Source organism: Corvus brachyrhynchos, unplaced genomic scaffold (assembly GCF_000691975.1).
Source record: "Corvus brachyrhynchos isolate BGI_N302 unplaced genomic scaffold, ASM69197v1 scaffold281, whole genome shotgun sequence".
Taxonomy (NCBI): domain Eukaryota; kingdom Metazoa; phylum Chordata; class Aves; order Passeriformes; family Corvidae; genus Corvus; species Corvus brachyrhynchos.
The window spans coordinates 197959-212512 of record NW_008236509.1 but is presented as its reverse complement, the minus strand read 5'-3'; the positions used below and the strand labels follow the sequence as shown (position 1 = coordinate 212512).

At 51.4% G+C, this 14554-nt stretch overlaps 2 protein-coding genes and 1 long non-coding RNA gene across 3 annotated transcripts in view; 2 read left to right on the top strand and 1 right to left on the bottom strand.

Moving 5' to 3' along the window:
• CHST14 (carbohydrate sulfotransferase 14) lies at positions 1-1867 on the top strand (the record flags this gene model as incomplete). The annotated part of the gene is made up of 1 exon (XM_008644091.2): positions 1-1867. A coding segment is annotated over one exon (801 nt), but the record flags the coding sequence as incomplete, so codon positions are not given.
• An 8925-nt stretch (positions 1868-10792) lies between these two features.
• On the bottom strand, positions 10793-14552 carry LOC103624742 (prolactin-releasing peptide receptor-like). Its single transcript, XM_017726288.1, has 2 exons — positions 14494-14552; positions 10793-13342 (listed from the first exon to the last, which is right to left on the bottom strand). Exon 2 carries the CDS (start codon positions 13274-13276, stop codon positions 12191-12193), a length of 1086 nt encoding a protein of 361 aa, XP_017581777.1. The 5' UTR covers positions 13277-13342; positions 14494-14552; the 3' UTR covers positions 10793-12190.
• The window catches only part of LOC108444704, a 4654-nt gene continuing 3512 nt past the window's right edge, over positions 13413-14554 (top strand). Inside the window, exon 1 of the long non-coding RNA XR_001859340.1 lies at positions 13413-13424. This is a non-coding gene — a long non-coding RNA (uncharacterized LOC108444704). The remainder of the gene's footprint in view (positions 13425-14554) is intronic.

Genomic DNA, 14554 nt, shown 5'->3' with positions numbered 1-14554 from the left:
AACCGCACGATCCGCGCCCTGTGCGGGCAGCGCTCGATGCCCCGCAGCGTCTGGGAGCTGCCGCCCGGGCAGCGCCGCACGGTGCTCCGGCACCTCCTGGTCAGCGACAAGTACCGCTTCCTCTACTGCTACGTGCCCAAGGTGGCCTGCTCCAACTGGAAGCGCATCCTCAAGGTGCTGGACGGGGCGCTGGAGAGCGTGGACGTGCAGGGGAAGATGGACCACAAGAGCGACCTGGTGTTCCTGGGTGACATGAAGCCGGAGGAGATCAGCTACCGCCTGAAGCACTACTACAAGTTCATCTTCGTGCGGAACCCGATGGAGAGGCTGCTCTCGGCCTACCGGAATAAATTCGGCGAGATCAAGGAGTACCAGCAGAAGTACGGCGTGGAGATCGTCCGGCGGTACCGGAAGAACGGGGGCAACTCGGCGGGCGACGACGTGACCTTCTCCGAGTTCCTGCGGTACCTGCTGGACGAGGACGTGGAGCGCATGAACGAGCACTGGATGCCCATCTACAACCTGTGCCAGCCCTGCGCCGTCAGGTACGACTTCATCGGCTCCTATGAGCGGCTGCACGCCGACGCCAACCACGTCCTGGAGCACATCCAGTCGCCCTCCTTCGTCCGCTTCCCGGAGCGCCAGGCCTGGTACAAGCCCGTCACGGCCGAGACGCTGCACTACTACCTGTGCAACACCCAGCGCCGGCTGATCAAAGAGCTCCTCCCCAAGTACATCCTGGACTTCTCCCTCTTCGCCTACCCCCTGCCCAACATCACCAGCGAGTTCTGCAGGCAGTGAGCTGCTCCTGTCGGGAGCCGGTGGGAATTCTCCCTTGGCTACAAGGATTTGCTCGCACAGCCCTTGCTGCTGTGTGAAGCATGCTCCTCTATGCATTATTTCCTAAATTTATACTTTGCAAGCACTGTTTATATAAAATACTCTCTACTGCCTTTGTTACTTAGGATCCTTTTTGTACTGCTCTGACTTTCCCGTTTACTTACGCTGCTGGCTCAAGCACAGTAGCTTTTGTATCTCTATTTTGCTCTAAATCCTTTTTTTATGGCACGACATGGAAAACTCCTGTAGGGAATCTGAGAAATTTATATATTTTAAGTATTTTTCTTCCTTTTTTGGATTTTTTACTAGACTTTGGTTGAATTGAGATCATAATGTGGCAGTTGATGCACTAAAAATTAGCGCTGTTAAACTGGTCCTGGGTGGGTTTTGGGCATAAGTAGAAAAAAAAAAAAGTATTTTGTAAAACCAGGCCACATTTATCCTTTGTTTTCTCATTGTAGATGGTGCTTAAATGAGGCTGGTCATTTTTTTCTGTGTCAGTAGTACCTCTGGTTTTTATTTTTGCCGCTATTTTTATTATTATTATTATTATTATTATTATTGTTATTATATTTACCATTGAAATATAATTAGGGGTAGGATAATATGCCTTTTTTTGGGGGGTGATTTTGAAAGTAAAACTATTTATCCAACATCATGTATCAGATGCAATATCAAGCCATCACATTCTGCTCTTTTCTCTGAATTGAAGCAATACAGACTTGGGATAAGATCAAAGCCCATCCTGGTCTTTAGGATGGAAAACAAATCCCACGGGCCACGTGCCAGCTCACAGCCTCGTGGGTCCCTGCATGGAAACCACTGTGGAAAACCCCCTTCTCCAGCCATGTTTGAAACAATGGCAATTTGGGGGTTGATTCTCCCTCCTTTAGTAGCCGTGCACACCCTTTTTGTAGCTCTTGTATTTAATTATGGCTCTGAAATCCTAAAAGTTTGGGAGATAACGCAGGATGTTGTTCCTAGGAGGCTGTGTCCTCATTTCTAATAAAGTTTTTATATGAATTAGCCTGTTAGTGCTTTTCCTTGGGATTATTTGTGTCCTTGGAGAGGCCTCTGCCCCTCATGCTGAGCCGCAACACAAAGATGGGATGAATTGGTTGTTCATGTCATGATTAATTAATGTTTTAATTGCCAGAGCAGCACCAACACATGGAGAAGGGACACTTCAGAGCCAAATGCATAACAGGACACAGGGAAATGGGATGAAAAGCAGCAAAATGGGCTCCTAATTGCTGTGCAGTTGGTACAAAGTGGTAGGGATGGGTTATGGAGCTGGCAGCTTCCTGGGATTCCTCTCTTAATTTTCCTTCCCCCTGTTTAAGGTGTTTTCTTCAGGATTTTAACATGTTCTGAAAGAAGGGCATGGAGCTGCATCCAAGCCCACTGTTGGGGTAAGCGGCCAAGGAGAGTTTGGGCTGAGGGATTTTTACGTTTGCTAAGGCGGTCATGGCTGGGTATGAGGGCAGTGACTGGAACATCCATGGATTTGAGCTCCTGGCTGTGTCCTGAATCTGCAGGCACCGATCCCAGGCCAAAAATGGGTCAGAAATCGGCTTTGCTCCCCTCGTGCCCCCTCTGAAATCGGCAGCATTCCTGTCTGTCCCCAGGGGTTTTGGTGCCCGGTGCTGGAAGAGCTGGAGATCTGTCCTGTCCTCCAGCCAAAGGCACCAGATCCGGCTGGGAATCAGATTTTCTTTTGTAAAACAGATGCTGCTGGGAGGGGGGGTGGGGGGTGGTGAGCTGAGCTGTAATTAAACCTGACCTCCAGGTCTCCCTAACTAGGAATAAGTTGGTGAGACTTTCCTATCTTTGCTTCTGGGAACATTTCCCGCTTGTTTGGTGACTTGGTTTTTAATTAAGTGTTTATTTCTCAGTAGTTTTAAAGGTTTATGCTGCTTGTTTGTTTATCTGCTGCAGCTTCTGTTCTCTATATTAAATTTCTGTCTCTTGTCCCCTTAATCTAATTTACTGTGCACAGGATTTTGCTTTTCTCTGACTCTCTCACTCCTTTTCTGGGCATCACTGATCATCCTTTTCTCTTTAAATAAAGCAAACAGGCTCCCACCTCCTTGTACCTTCCCATCAGGAGGATTTTAATTCAGGTAGAGGCTTGTAGCTTGGGAAGAAGTTTTGTCTGCAGGTCAGCAAAAATGAGAAATCCATCAGGTTTCCATTATTTGGGTTTCATTTTATCTGTGGACAATGGTACAATTCTCCATGGCAGCTTTGGACAAGTAGAGTGAAAAAAAGTCAGCTCCCTCTGCAGCTGTGTCGTTTCTTTCCTTTGTCAGGTGTTTCTCCAGGGTGGAATAAATCAGGAGGAGATTCCAGAGCTGACAGCAGGTGCTGGAGGTGAGAGGTGCTGAGCAGGATCCAGCCGTCCCCTGGAGCACAGGGAAAGGGGTGATGGCTGCAGGAGCAGGGAGGAAGGGAACTCAGGTACAAACAAGGAGGAAAACATGAAGTTATCAACTGGTTTGGATCTGTTCTGGTCTGGCAGCTCCTTTTCCCACCTTTCCATCGCTACACGTGCAGTTATGCCACAGAATCAAAAGGGAATGTTTCCTCTTTTGAATTCTATTTTGTTAATCCTCAGTTCGGCACTGAATGCCCCAAACTTCCCCAAGTGAATAACCCAAGGTTTTGGCATTGAGGTTTGTCCTTGCTATTCCCTCCCTTGCTTACTCCAATTTTGTGCTGATGAATCCCATCCCTGACCCCACTGCTCTTGTGTTCTCCCTGTAGAACACTGTCCAGGGATGTGGAGACACCCCAATAGTTCAATTCCACCTTGTGACACAGAAACCTGATTCCCTCTAAAGTACCACATGTTACTGTATTTTGTCATTAGTCACTACTTCTGCTCAGTTTTTGGAGTTTGGAGCTGATTTGGTATTCCCCTGTGGACCAGGGAGCAAGACAGGTCCTTTGCTGTTCCAAAAATCTCACTTCCCGTGTCATCTTCTTTACTAATTCCAGCATTACACCTGCAAAACCTCGTTCCAGCCTTTCCAAACTCCAGGCTGTTGGCTTTTGTCAATGTGACTCTGGGAAGGGGTTTGGAACATGTTCCCTCTGGTCCCCATGCTCAGCTTGGGGTGTACGTCAGGTTTCTCCTCTTCCCTGTGGGTCTTCTCCTGTGGATTTCACAGAAATAACCAAGTTCCTGGCCAGGCACTGGGGCTGAAATAAATGCATTAAGGCTGCCAGTCGCCATGCTGGCTGGGAGCCATGACCCCCGATCTAGCGGGAATAAAGCTTTGGGAAAGGCGGCGGGAGCAAGCGGTGCCAGGGACAGCTGCTCTGATGCCTGCAGACGGCATCACACCAGCCTGGCTTCTGCTCCTCCTGGCTCCCAGCCTCCCTCCTGAGTCACCATGGGCTGTGGATCTTGCTTTGAGCACGAACATCCTTGGGATGTTCCTTCCCTCGCAGGCAGGATTTTGAAAGAGCCAAAAGAAAGCGTCTCCAATGGGTCTATTGTGTGTAGAGATATTTTGATATTCACAGAATCCCGGAATGGTTTGGATTGGAAGGGACCTAAAAGATCGTCAAGTTCCAACCCCCTGCCATGGGTAGGTTTGAGAGGGTGTCAGGCACATCCCTGGATGAGGCTCTTTGCCACTGTAAACCAAGGAAATGAGGAAGGCTGGGATGAAAAGCACTGTGCCCAAGCGCTGCCCCCACCCTGCACCCCTCGGCTTTTATCGCAGCTATTTTGCATGTGAATGAGAACTTTCCCACTTCCTTCTGGGGCTTGAATTGGCAAACGGGGAGTTGTTAAAAAATCTCCAGTCTTCATCCTCGACAAAGGATGGTTGCCATGGAAATAATGGAAGTTGCATCGTGAGCAAAATATGTCCAGGCCCGGCGCCAGCGGGAGGGAGGAGGGAACACCTTGTCGGTCACGAACCTTCTGCCAGGGCCCGTGTGCCTCCGCGTGGTTTTCCTTATCCTTGGCAATTTGTCCTTTGGGTTAAAAGAGGAGAAATCAGAAGTGTCATGATTGGATGGGAAAGACTTGTAGAACTTCACCTGCTCTTTCCACAGCGCTGGCGCCACCGAATTCAGCAGAGCTGCCCCACATTTAGGATCCCAAAGGATGTCGGTAGCAGGATTGGAACCAAACCTGGTATCTCAGGTAACAGGCAGGAGTCTCCTGTCTCAGTTATATCCAGCCTCTTCTTTGTGTCAGGGAATCCTCCAGGTCTGTTTTCCACTTGACTATGAAGACAGACAAGGTGGCTTTCTTTTCTTCTGGGAAAAAAACATCTTTGGATCTTAAACTCTCCAAAAGCCTTTTCCTTTGCAGACCCATAATTATAAACTGCATCTTCTGTTGCCTTCAAATCTTAACATGATTTCAAGCCAAGAAGCTTGAGGAATTTGCTGTATACCTCCCCAAAGTGCTAATGAGAGCCACAGAATCCTTGCTGAGCTATGAGAGGGACTGAAATAAATCTCCATCAGGGTTTATCCATGAGCTGCAGAGCTCTTTCGTGAGGCCCAGGATCGGTGTGAAAACTACACCTTTCAGTGGCTCTGGTGAGTGGTATTTGCTGGTGGGAGCTTGGAATGGGGAACAACAGGGCACTTTGGGGCCTAAACACATCCTTCTGCTCTCCTGAAAGCACCAGGGGCTCGGGAGGAAGCTCAAAGCAACCAGCAAAATCCTGTTTATTGTTATTGGGGAGCATCAGGTGAGGAGGGAAACAGGGATGTGGGAACCAGTGGCAACACGCAGGGGCCTGAGAAAGCCCCTGTTGAAGCTGCCACTGTTTGAAGGAATTTAAAGGTGCCAGAATGAGGAGTAAAGGATAAAGTGTGTGGCTGGTTGTAGGCTCAGATCCCCTGCCAGCAGCAGAGTGGAAAAGAGGAGGTTCAGGCTCATTTCTAACCTGGGAAAGGGCCAAGCAGGGGGAAGCAGCAAAGGCTTGAGATTTAAATGTAAAAACATAATAAATGCATATAAATATCTGGATCCCCATGCTGCTTGCTCATCCCACACCTCAGTCCCACCTCCTGAACATTAGCAAGTCCAAGTGGATGTTAAACTGAGGAGAACCCAGCGAGCCTGACCTTTGGGGAGAATCCCAGAATTATTTTGGTGGGAACAGACCTTAAAAATCATCTAGTCCCACCTCCTGCCATGGGCAGGGACACCTTCCACTACACCAGGTTGCTTCAAGCCTCATCCAGAATCAAGCTGTTCTGTGGGATCGTGGGGGCCAGGAGGCTTTTGGGGGCTGGGGGCTTTGAAGGAAGTGGCAGCTGAGGATGAGGAGCTGGGGACACTTGGAGCGGCCACAAAAACATCTGGTTTGTGGCAGAGCCCTGGCAGCAGGGCAGGGCTGGAGGGTTTGTCCTGCTGAGTGCTCACAAAGAGCTCCCTGGAGCCAAGCCTGGCTCTGGCAGCAAATTCATGGCACTGACAGGACGATGCTGCAGAGGCACGAAGTCTCTATGAGCACCGCGGTCGCCCCGGGCGCTCAGCTCCGCGCCGGAGCCTTCCCTGGAGCAGCTCTCCCGGAATCCACCCTCTGCTCGCCGGCTTCAGACAATTCCTTATAAAAAATCCCTTTAACCAAGTCTTGCAATAGCGAGGGCGAGCCCTGCAGCATTTCAGTGGATCTTTGAAGACGTGTAAGTGGTAAGTGTCCTCCAGAGTGGGCTGGGGCAGCTGCCTCGGTGGGGACACTGCACAGTCCCACGGCCCCATCCCGGCCTGTCACATCCCTCCCTTCCCTGCTCGGGGCTGGGATGCTCCTGCACACCCCGTCCCTGCCACCCTTCTGATCTTTCAGGGCTCAGGTCCGGCTGTTTGTGCGGTGTTTAACACAACCCCATCCCCTCCCCAAGGCTCCCAATTCCAAACCTGCTCCGTTAGAGCATTATTTTTCCGGGGGGGCTCTGCCAGCTGCTCCCTCCCATCCACACGCAGCCCCGGAGGGCTCGGCAGAATTCCCCATCCCACAGGGACTGCTGGCAGGAAGCAATCTGGCAGACAACATGTTTAGAGGAGACTAATGTCTCGGAGCCACCGAACCATTTAATTGCCAATAAACACAGCCCACATGTAAATAATTATGGAGACCCGGGAACTGTGTCGTCTTCCATGGAAGGAAGGAGCTGGCAGCCTGGAAACACCCCATGGCAAGGGGAGAAATTAAGATTTCTTGTTAATGCAGGAGGGATGAGCATCAGTAAACCTGCCTGGATATTTCCAGACATTGCTTCGGGCTCAGGGTAGCCCAGGAGGTGACAGTTCCTGATGGAATGAGAAGGACCAGGCTGTGCCTTTGGGTGAGTTTGAGGGTAAATCTTGAAAATTCATCCATTCACTTCACCAGGCTCTTGTTGCAACCCAGTGGGATTATTGCAAAATCTTTTTTTGCCGCATTTTTAGGGTAAGAGCTGCAAGGATCCTGGTCCAGAACTTTGGAGCTTTATCAGCATCATGCACATTCTCAGCAATGCAGACTTTCCCTTCAGAGCCGAGGTAAAATCTGCCGGGACCCTTTGTTCCCCTGCCAGGACATCCCATCCCATTCCAGCCCCTGCCTCGAGTAGGGACACCTTCCACTACCCCAGGTTGCTCCAAGCTCTATCCAACCTGGCCTCGGACATTTCCAGGGATCCAGGGGCAACCACCTCTTCTCTGGGCAACCTGTGCCAGGGCCTCAGCACCCTCACAGGGAAGAATTTCTTCCTAGTCTCCCATCCTGCCCCCTGGCAATAGGAAGCCATTCCCCCTTGTCACTCCAGGCCCATGTCCAAAGTCCCTTTGCAGCTCTCTTGGAGCCCGTTTAGGCACAGGAAGGGGCTCCAAGGTCTCCCTGGAGCCTTGGGCATCCCCACCTCCATCTTCCGCCTCCTGAGGTTGCCCTGGTTCCATTCCTGGAGCAGGAGGGTGTCACCATGCCGAGCCCCCCACTGTCACCGCCGGAGGAGCTGCCTCGATCCAGTAATTTGGCTTTTCCCAGGGGGGGGCTGATGGGTTCCTATAGCAACCAAGAGCCGCACTCCACAGCACTTCCGTGTGGCAATCAGTGCTCGGCTCATTTATGGAATTAGCACCCGTCGCCGCGTGCTGCACATGGCCTTGGCCTCATTCCGCTCATCACAGCTGGGAGATGGGCTGGAGCATCCGGGGGGAAGCAACCACCCCCTGTGTAGGGGGATCTGGCTGGAGCATCATCCCAAGTTCTCTGCTGCCAGGGGCTGTGGGATGACTCCATCCCTGCTGCAGGAAATGTCTGGGTCTCCTGCATTGCTCCCAAAGTTGGATATTAATGTCCAGTAAAAATGATGCTTTGAGTATGGGGGTTTGGGGGTGTCTCCCAGCCCTGCTCCATCCTTGGCATACTGGAGAGTCCCAGGCAGTGGCACCAAGCCAGGGATGTGTCTGTAGGTTTTTGGGGACTGGTACAGGGCACCTCATCCCTCATCATCACCTTGGGGAACAGTGTTGAACTAAGTCAGATTTGTCCCCGAGCGAGGGCACGGTGACCGTGGTGTGTGACTAAGGAGATTCTTGGCATCTGCTGTGGGAGTGGGATGACAGATAAAACAGATGAATGAGGACTAAACAGGGGTTTAGGAAATCTTGGTTAATTTGCTGCAGCGAGAGCTTGCTACGCTCACAGAAATTAAAGTGTGAGCGCTCCAAAGCGTCTCGCAGCGACAGAGGAGGAGGAGGCACCGGGGGAATACGGGATGAGTCGGAAGTGGGTACATCCATTAATCAGCTGTGGTGCTTTCAATAATTCAACAATGCTGGAAGATCCAGCGGTTCGGTTCACAGAGAAGTGATGCCCATGGGAAGGTGCTCAGTCTGCCTGATCCAATGGGATCCAGCCCCCAGGCATCCAAGGGCAGGTTGGATGGGGTTTGGAGCACCCTGGGCTGCTGGATGGTGTCCCTGCCCATGGCAGGGGGTGGAACTGGGTGGGCTTTAAGGTCCCTTCCATCCCAAACTGGGACCCATTCCAGGTCATTACTGTGGGCCTGAGCTGTAACAACTGCGCTCTTCGCCAAAAGAAGTGACAATAAGCCTGGTTTACTCATGTACGTGTCACAAACCTGCCTTTTGAGCCAGATCCAAGATCTGAGAAGAAGGAGTTGGCCACAGTTTGTACAGCCCATGGAATCTGCTCAGAGAAATGCAAAAGATCTTTTGCGAGCCCCGTCAAGGAAATCAGAAGCAGTGGCTTGAGTCAGAATGTTATTCACAATAAACCAGGAAATAATGATAATAATAATAATAATAATAATAATAACGTAAAATGAATCAACATTTTCTAAGCATTTTCCAGCTCCACTAACAAAATTGGCCCAATGATCCTGGCTCAGTGGAGGAGCTTCTCTCTTCTGGCTGTTTTGTCATCACTGGTGACATCCAGACAGAACAAACACAGTGAGAGGGGGGCTAAAAGTCAGTGGAAAATTACCAGGCTAATTTTGTTTGCTGTGCCTGATTGGGAGACAAAGGAGGAAATTTCTAGGAGTGCACATGGAAACAGTGTTGATCCTTCGTGTGCATTTAGAGCTGATGCTCATCTCAATTCATTCTGCAGTGCAGGACAAAGGGCCCCATCATCTGCAGCCGTGGGAGAAACTGGGTAGGGATCAAATAGTGGGAATAATACCTTGCTTTTAGGTAAGCTCTTTCAAATAATCATCTCTTAAGTGCTTTTGAAAGAACATCACTGTAATAAATTATATTATCTGCTCCTTAGAGCTGTAAACACCTAAACAGGCTGACCAATATTTTCCTTTTTTGGATTGTGTCTTGTCAGATGGAAGAGCTACAGGCACCAAATCCCAGTAGAGGGTCACAGAATCATGGAATTGTTTAGGTTAGAAAAAATATTTAAGATCAAGTCCAACCATTATCAACCATATTTCAACCAACAACAGAGTTTGTGAGGAAGAAACAGCCTCAGGGAGAATATCGTGCAAAATTCTTAATAATTGAGGATGATTCAACAAAAATATCCCCTTTATACTCCGTGGTTCCCGGGAGACAAGCTTCGAGCAGCTTCCTGAGGAAAGCTCTGCAGAATCAACCGTCAAACATGTTTTCCTCCCTCATTTATCTAATTAATTTACTTTCATTAAGAAAACAAACCATGTTCTCCTTTATATATCCAGTTTCTGTGAATCATAGACTGCAGCTCCAGGATTTCTGTGTTTATTCTCAGAAGTCACTCAGCTTTTAGCTCACCCTCCCAAAATAGTGTTTTCCCTTTTCCTGCAGGTAATTTGGGGAATGAGCAAAACATCTCAACAGGGGGACCTGAGGGTGGGGATTTTCTCTCCCAGTGCTCAATAACTGCTAATTCTAATGGAAATACAGAAGAGGAAACCTCATCCTCTTTGTGGATCAGTTCTCCAGGATGGATATATGGATTTTTAAATGGTCCTGCAGATAAATGCAGTGATGGGGATGAGTGGGTGGTGGAGTTGCAGGCACAAAAAGGCTAAGAAGAGTAATTTAGGGAAATTTAGGGGTTTTAATTAAGAGTGAAGTAATAGAGGTTGTGATGGGATGAAATGAAGAGAGAAGGAATCAACACTGGCAGTAACAGGATAAGAGGAAATGGCTTCAGTTAGAAAGAGGGCAGGGTTAAATGGGATACTGGGAAGAAATTCCTGGCTCTGAGGATGGTGAGGCTCCAGCACAAGTTGCCCAGAGAAGCTGTGGCTGCCCCATCCCTGGAAATGTCCAAGGGCAGGCTGGATGGGCCTTGGAGCAACCTGGTCCAGCCCTAATCCCAGCCTGACCTCCAAGGATCTACCGCTGCCCAGGACTGGGACAGAGCTAACCAAATCCAAGCTGGCATCTTCCTGGGATGTGACTGAGCTGCAGTCAAGGGTTTCTGGGTTTTGTGGGATTCGCATCAATACACACACACAGCCCAAGCTCTTGAAGCCTTTATTACAGAAGGGACAAACAGGGACTTTCTGCCTTGCTTGGCTCCTCCAGGATGAGCAGCCCAGGCCCAGGGAAGCCGCAGGAAGCCAAGGAGGGAGCTGCTCTGTGGGAACACAACAGAGGCCACCGGCACTGCGTTGGATGGGTCCCTGTCTCTGCTGGTCACCCCACAGGAGATCACGAGTCCTGGGGCCTCGGCGGGAAGGGGGGCGAGCTTGTGGATGGGTGCAAGGGGAGCGGGTTAGGGATCCTCTTGGGGTCCAGCCAGCTGTGTCTGCACTGGATGCTCCCAAGCTGCTGGCAGAAGTGGGAATGCTGGCCAGTGCCATGGGCAAGTTCCACGCAGGGCTGAGGACCTGTTGCCTGGGGGATTTGAGGTCCTGTCCCCAGGCACAAGGAGTAGCAGGAGGTCACAGCTTGGCCCCACAGAGCACGGCAGCACATGGTGAGCCAAAGGCATGGCCATGGGCAGCCAGGAGCTGCCATGGCCCTGAGCCATGGTGCCCGTGGGGGTGCTGGTTCCCAAGAGTTTCTCCTGGGAAATCAAGAGGTTAAAACCTGGATGGGAATTGGGTGTAAGGAGATGCTGCCTTCTGCGTGTGCTGCTTGCACAGAGCAGCCTGAGAGCCAACAGAGGCACCTCAGACACTGAGGAGCACTGACAAGCAAACCAACCATCCAGCAGCTTCTGGGATAGACCAGCCTGGCACTGGGGTTCCCACCTCTACTGCAGGACCCTGAACATGGACATACATCAACCTAATCTTCCGTGGGAACAGAATTTGAGACACCATTCCCAGCAAACTCATCACCTGAGATCTTTCAAGCCCTGCTTGACCATGAAGAGCAGCAATGACTTCATGGATGTGCCCAGCTGCATCTGCACATTTGGCTGGAGAAACTGGGATGCCCTGTCTGGTTACGGGGGCAGCTCCTCCAGCAGGCCCAGCAGGTTATGAAAGTCACTCCCATTCCAAACCAGCCACCGGCTGTCAGCAGCCACGTGTCCCCAGTCTGCACCTGCAGAATGCACATCTCATTGTCCCTTCACCAGTAAGCCACAATTTAAAAGGATAAATGCGCAGCAATTTCACGGCTCCCCGTGCAAGTCGACCTCTTCCCATGGCACAAAGTGCTCCTTGTTGCTTAGGAACAATCTATATCCTACAAAAATGAAGACATGCACTCTCCAAAGAGTTTTTTACACAAGAGGTGTTTGCCTTGCTCAGACACTGACCCACCTCCTGCATAAACCGTGGGGTGAAGTCTTTGTGCTCCAGATGTAGCACTGGACACCTACTACACTCAGCCATGATTCGGGATATAGGGACATGTCCCAGCCATGGTTTGGGATATAGGGCTATGCAAACCCCATCCCTCAAGGTCCTTCGGCTAAGGTAACCTGGATTGCAAAGCTATCTTGTCTGAGGCCCGGGCGGGAGCATCTGCCAGGGTGGAGCAGGTGTTGAAGCGGGAAGCCTTGCAGGACATGGTCCTGGAGCTCTGCTTCTTGCGGTAGAAGTAGCTGCTGAGGTGGAACCAGAACTTGTCGTGGAGGGAGGCGTAGATGAAGGGGTTGTAGCAGGCAGAGCTCATGGCGATCAGGTGGCACGAGACCTGGATGACGTTGACGTACCTCTTGTCCAGGATGGTGAACTCCTCGTCAATGTCCCGGATGAAATTGACCACCTGCAGAGGCAGCCAGCAGACGGCAAAGCAGACCACGGAAACGGTGAGCACCCGGAAGGTCTTGTGCTTGGTCCTGGTCCACTTGTCCTGGCAGCAATGGGCAGTGCCCGGCACATTCCTCCTGTGCAGGTGGTAGGTGATGGCACAGAAGGAGACGGACACGGCCAGCAGCGGGAGCATGTAGGACAGCAGCAGCATCAGGCATGAGTACAGCAGCCGCTCCCGCTCCTCGTGCTTCCAGAACTCCTCGCAGATGATCATGTCATGGCCGATGGCGTTGAGGTCCAAGTAGTGGGTGTGCAGCGAGGTGGGCACAGAGGCCACGATGGAGAGCAACCAAATGCAGGCCACGAGGCCAATGCAGGCCCTGCGGCTGATCCGCCTGCGGATCGGGTACGCCACCACCACGTAGCGGTCGATGGCGATGGCCGTGAGGGACAGCACCGACACGAAGACAGTGGCAGCCTGCAGCAGGGTGACAAAGTGGCACATGAACGTGCCAAAGAGCCAGCCCCGTTCCTCGAAGGCGTAGGACACAGTGAGGGGGACGCAGGCCAGGCACATGATGAAGTCGGCCACCGCCAGATTCCCGATCAGGAAGTTGGTGGTGCAGTGCAGCTTCTTGGTGAGGGCAATGAGGAGGATGAGGAAGAGGTTCCCGATGCACGCCACCACCACCAGCGTGGCATAGAGCGGGATGAAGAGTGGCTTCAGCTCCAGGAGCAGGTCCAGGCCGGTGAAGAGTGCGGCCGAGCCATTGTGCCAGGAGTCATTGGGCAGCTGAGCCATGGGAGCCCCTGTGGCAGATGCAGCTTCTCCTCAGCTCAAAGTCAAACACAGATGAGCCTGTGAGTTCTGGAGGGGACAGAAACACATTTTGGTTGAACTTCTGGGCAGAAGAACATGTCCCCAGAGTCCAGGCCTTTTGTACAGCCCTGTGCTGAGGCACTGGCTGGTTTAATTGACTTGTTTAAGAGTGAAGGTGCCCTGTAACAGAGACAGAGGAGCTCCAGTATGGAGCAAAGTTGGCAAGCTGGCTGTGAAATGGTTAAGCAGCCAGCACAGATCTGTGGGGAGCTGCCAGCTTGGGGCAGCAGGACCCAGAAATCAGCTCAAGAAGCCTCATGGAGAGTGACCTGGGAGCTGCGCTGATGTAAGGCAGAAAAAAAAAGACACTCCTGCATTTCTTGCTTTTTATTTTTTCCAGTTAATTCCACCCTGACCCACCAGCTGCATGCCATCTGGCTGGGCAGGAGCATCCTTTCCATCCCCTGCACTCCTCTGCCTCTCCCCGCCAGCCCAGCCCAGCCCATCCCATCCCACTGGGTTCTTTTATCCCCTTCGTTGTATCTTCACCACCCATGGAGCTTTGGCTTCTTCTGTCTTTCCCTGTGGCAGCTGTGATGGGAGAGATGGGAGGAGGCAGTGCCTGGCTCCCTGGGGACCTCCACAAACCCACTCACAGCAGCACAGGGGGATGAGATAAAATATATTCCAGCAGAAAGCATATGGAAATAAGGAGTTCTCCTCCAGGACCCTCCTTTCAAGCCCCACACTCTCGAAATTACTGTTTGATCCCCCTTACCAGGATCTGGACAGTCGTTTCCCCCCAGTGGAGAGTCAAATCAGCATTAATTAAGAAACCCTTGTAATTAACCAAGGGATATTGTGGTTTTCTACATCCCAGCTGCACTCACAGGGCGCACGCTGTGATACCACAGCTCCAGGTCCCCGTGCCCTGCCTGGGGCAGGAACACAAAATCCATCAGGAAACTTGCAGCCGAGGAGCTAAAATGCTCATTAACTTGTAAAATGAAAATTCTGAAGCTCAATTAAATTCTTTAATTCTCCTTCGTGTACCCACGAGAGTCAAACCAGCTTTTCTGTGCATCGCCAGGGTCCTGCTCCCTCACTGATAAGTGCTGAACCCCGCGGCTTTGGCTGGGATTTGGGCGGTCCAGGGTGTGGCTGCAGGACCCCCTATCCCGGTCCCGGAGCGCTCTTACCTGCGGAGGGGGGCGGGGGGCTCGGGGCTGGGACCTGGCCTCGGCCCGCCGACGTTCCCCT

Bases quoted from the DNA above. Each gene is read 5' to 3' on its own strand.
- LOC103624742 (XM_017726288.1), bottom strand. From the start codon at position 13,276: ATGGCTCAGCTGCCCAATGACTCCTGGCACAATGGCTCGGCCGCACTC.